Consider the following 1,814-nt stretch of genomic DNA (forward strand, 5'->3'; position numbering starts at 1 on the left):
CTGCTGTGGAATTACGGCAGCCCTTCTTTCCCACTCATATGGGGCCCATCAAACTCCGGCAATTCCATCGCCCAGCTCTGAAGAAGTACTCCTTTGGGGCGTTGTCTCAGCCAGGTCCCCACTCAGTCCAACCCTTGCTAAAGCACATAAAAAAGAAGGCTAAGGTATGATTGAATCCTATTTAGAAAAAATAGTTATAAAAGTTAACATTAAAGTATTAATTGGGGAAATGGACTGGATATTAGATGATATTAGGGGGTTATTGTTTAGTTTCTCAGATGTGATGGAATGTTTTTGGTATTTAGGAGAATATACTTATTCTTAGGAGATGCATGTGAAAATACTTAAGCGTGAAGTGTCAATGATGACTGCAGCTTTCAAAAGTGGTTCAGCAAAATCTGTAGAGAGATAGTTACAGGTAAAACATGGCAAAAATATAAACATTTATATCTAGGATGTGGGATAATAAATGCTCATGTGTTTGAATTTTTTTTCAATTAAATTGAAGAAAAGGCAAGGTAAATTGTTTTTGGTGTCATTGTCTTGGAATGAACTATGTCAATGTGTATTATTCTATGAGGAGCTGGACTGTATTTCTTTGTTCTGGGCAGATGAGAGAACAAGAGAGGCAAGCTTCAGGTGGTGGAGAGATGTTTTTTATGCGCACATCTCAGGACCTCACAGGCAAAGATGGAGATCTTATTCTAGCAGAATACAGTGAGGAAAATGGACCATTAATGATGCAGGTTGGCATGGCAACCAAGATAAAAAACTATTATAAGCGGGTGAGTCTCTTCTCAGAATATCTTTATTAATAATCTGTGAACATTTCCCTGGCCGGTTTGGCTCAGTGGATAGAGCATCGGCCTGCGGACTGAAGGGTCCCAGGTTTGATTCCAGTCAAGGGCATGTACCTTGGTTGCGAGCATATCCCCAGTAGGGGATGTGCAGGAGGAAGCTGATCGATGTTTCTCTCTCATCGATGTTTCTAACTCTCTATCCCTCTCCCTTCCTCTTTGTAAAAAATCAATTAAAAAATATATATATATTTTAAAAATCTGTGAACATATATTTTGTCTTTTTTATATTATAAACTTCTTGAGAGAAAAGAATGGTATCTTTTTGTAGTTCGTAATATTAGTAAAATGCCATGCTCATGAATTATTTTTGCAGGTTTATTGATAATATTCTGTGGTAGTGACTGGGTCTGTTGTGTTCTTTACAGAAACCTGGAAAAGATCCTGGGGCCCCAGATTGTAAATATGGAGAAACTGTTTACTGCCATACCTCTCCTTTCCTGGGCTCTCTCCATCCTGGCCAGTTGCTGCAGGTGAGGAATTCTTTCCTGTTATAATTCTTTCCTAAGGAAATTGACAAATAAGTAGCTAGTAATCTCCAATAACTACTCTTACACCAAATATGGGGAAGTTCATTATAATCCAAATAATGTTTTGATCTTTTTATTAAAACTGGCTCCTAATCATGCCATTCATAAAATAAATTTAAAATAGTTTTTTGAAAAGACACACTGGATAAGAAGTCCAGAAGCATCTGGGTGGCATAGGCAAATCAACCTTGGATTGATAATTTACTGTAGTTAATTTTGTATGTGCAAAATTGGTATGTTTTAATTGTATTAGTTTTCATTTTGAGTATTGAACCACACCTGAACCACATAGTAAAGTGTTGTTTTTTTTGCCCCCTTTGTTCTGATAGATGTAGACAGGCCCTCTGGTAACCTACCTTTTACATATTTTATTAAGGGAAAATGTCATGTGAGGAAATTTCTAGCACTTTCCTTTTTTTCTCCACTC

The 1,814-nt window shown here is 37.1% G+C and overlaps 1 protein-coding gene across 1 annotated transcript in view; it reads left to right on the forward strand.

Annotated features, from left to right (window-relative positions):
• The window catches only part of TAF1 (TATA-box binding protein associated factor 1), an 80,933-nt gene that overhangs the window by 13,066 nt on the left and 66,053 nt on the right, over positions 1 to 1,814 (forward strand). The window contains 3 exon segments of the mRNA XM_006779672.2: positions 1 to 164; positions 612 to 785; positions 1,226 to 1,330. The exon segment at positions 1 to 164 is cut by the window's left edge and continues 13 nt beyond it. Of these exon segments, the coding sequence (XP_006779735.1) occupies positions 1 to 164; positions 612 to 785; positions 1,226 to 1,330 (443 nt within the window).

This window comes from Myotis davidii, unplaced genomic scaffold (genome assembly GCF_000327345.1).
Source record: "Myotis davidii unplaced genomic scaffold, ASM32734v1 scaffold1983, whole genome shotgun sequence".
Taxonomy (NCBI): Eukaryota; Metazoa; Chordata; class Mammalia; order Chiroptera; family Vespertilionidae; genus Myotis; species Myotis davidii.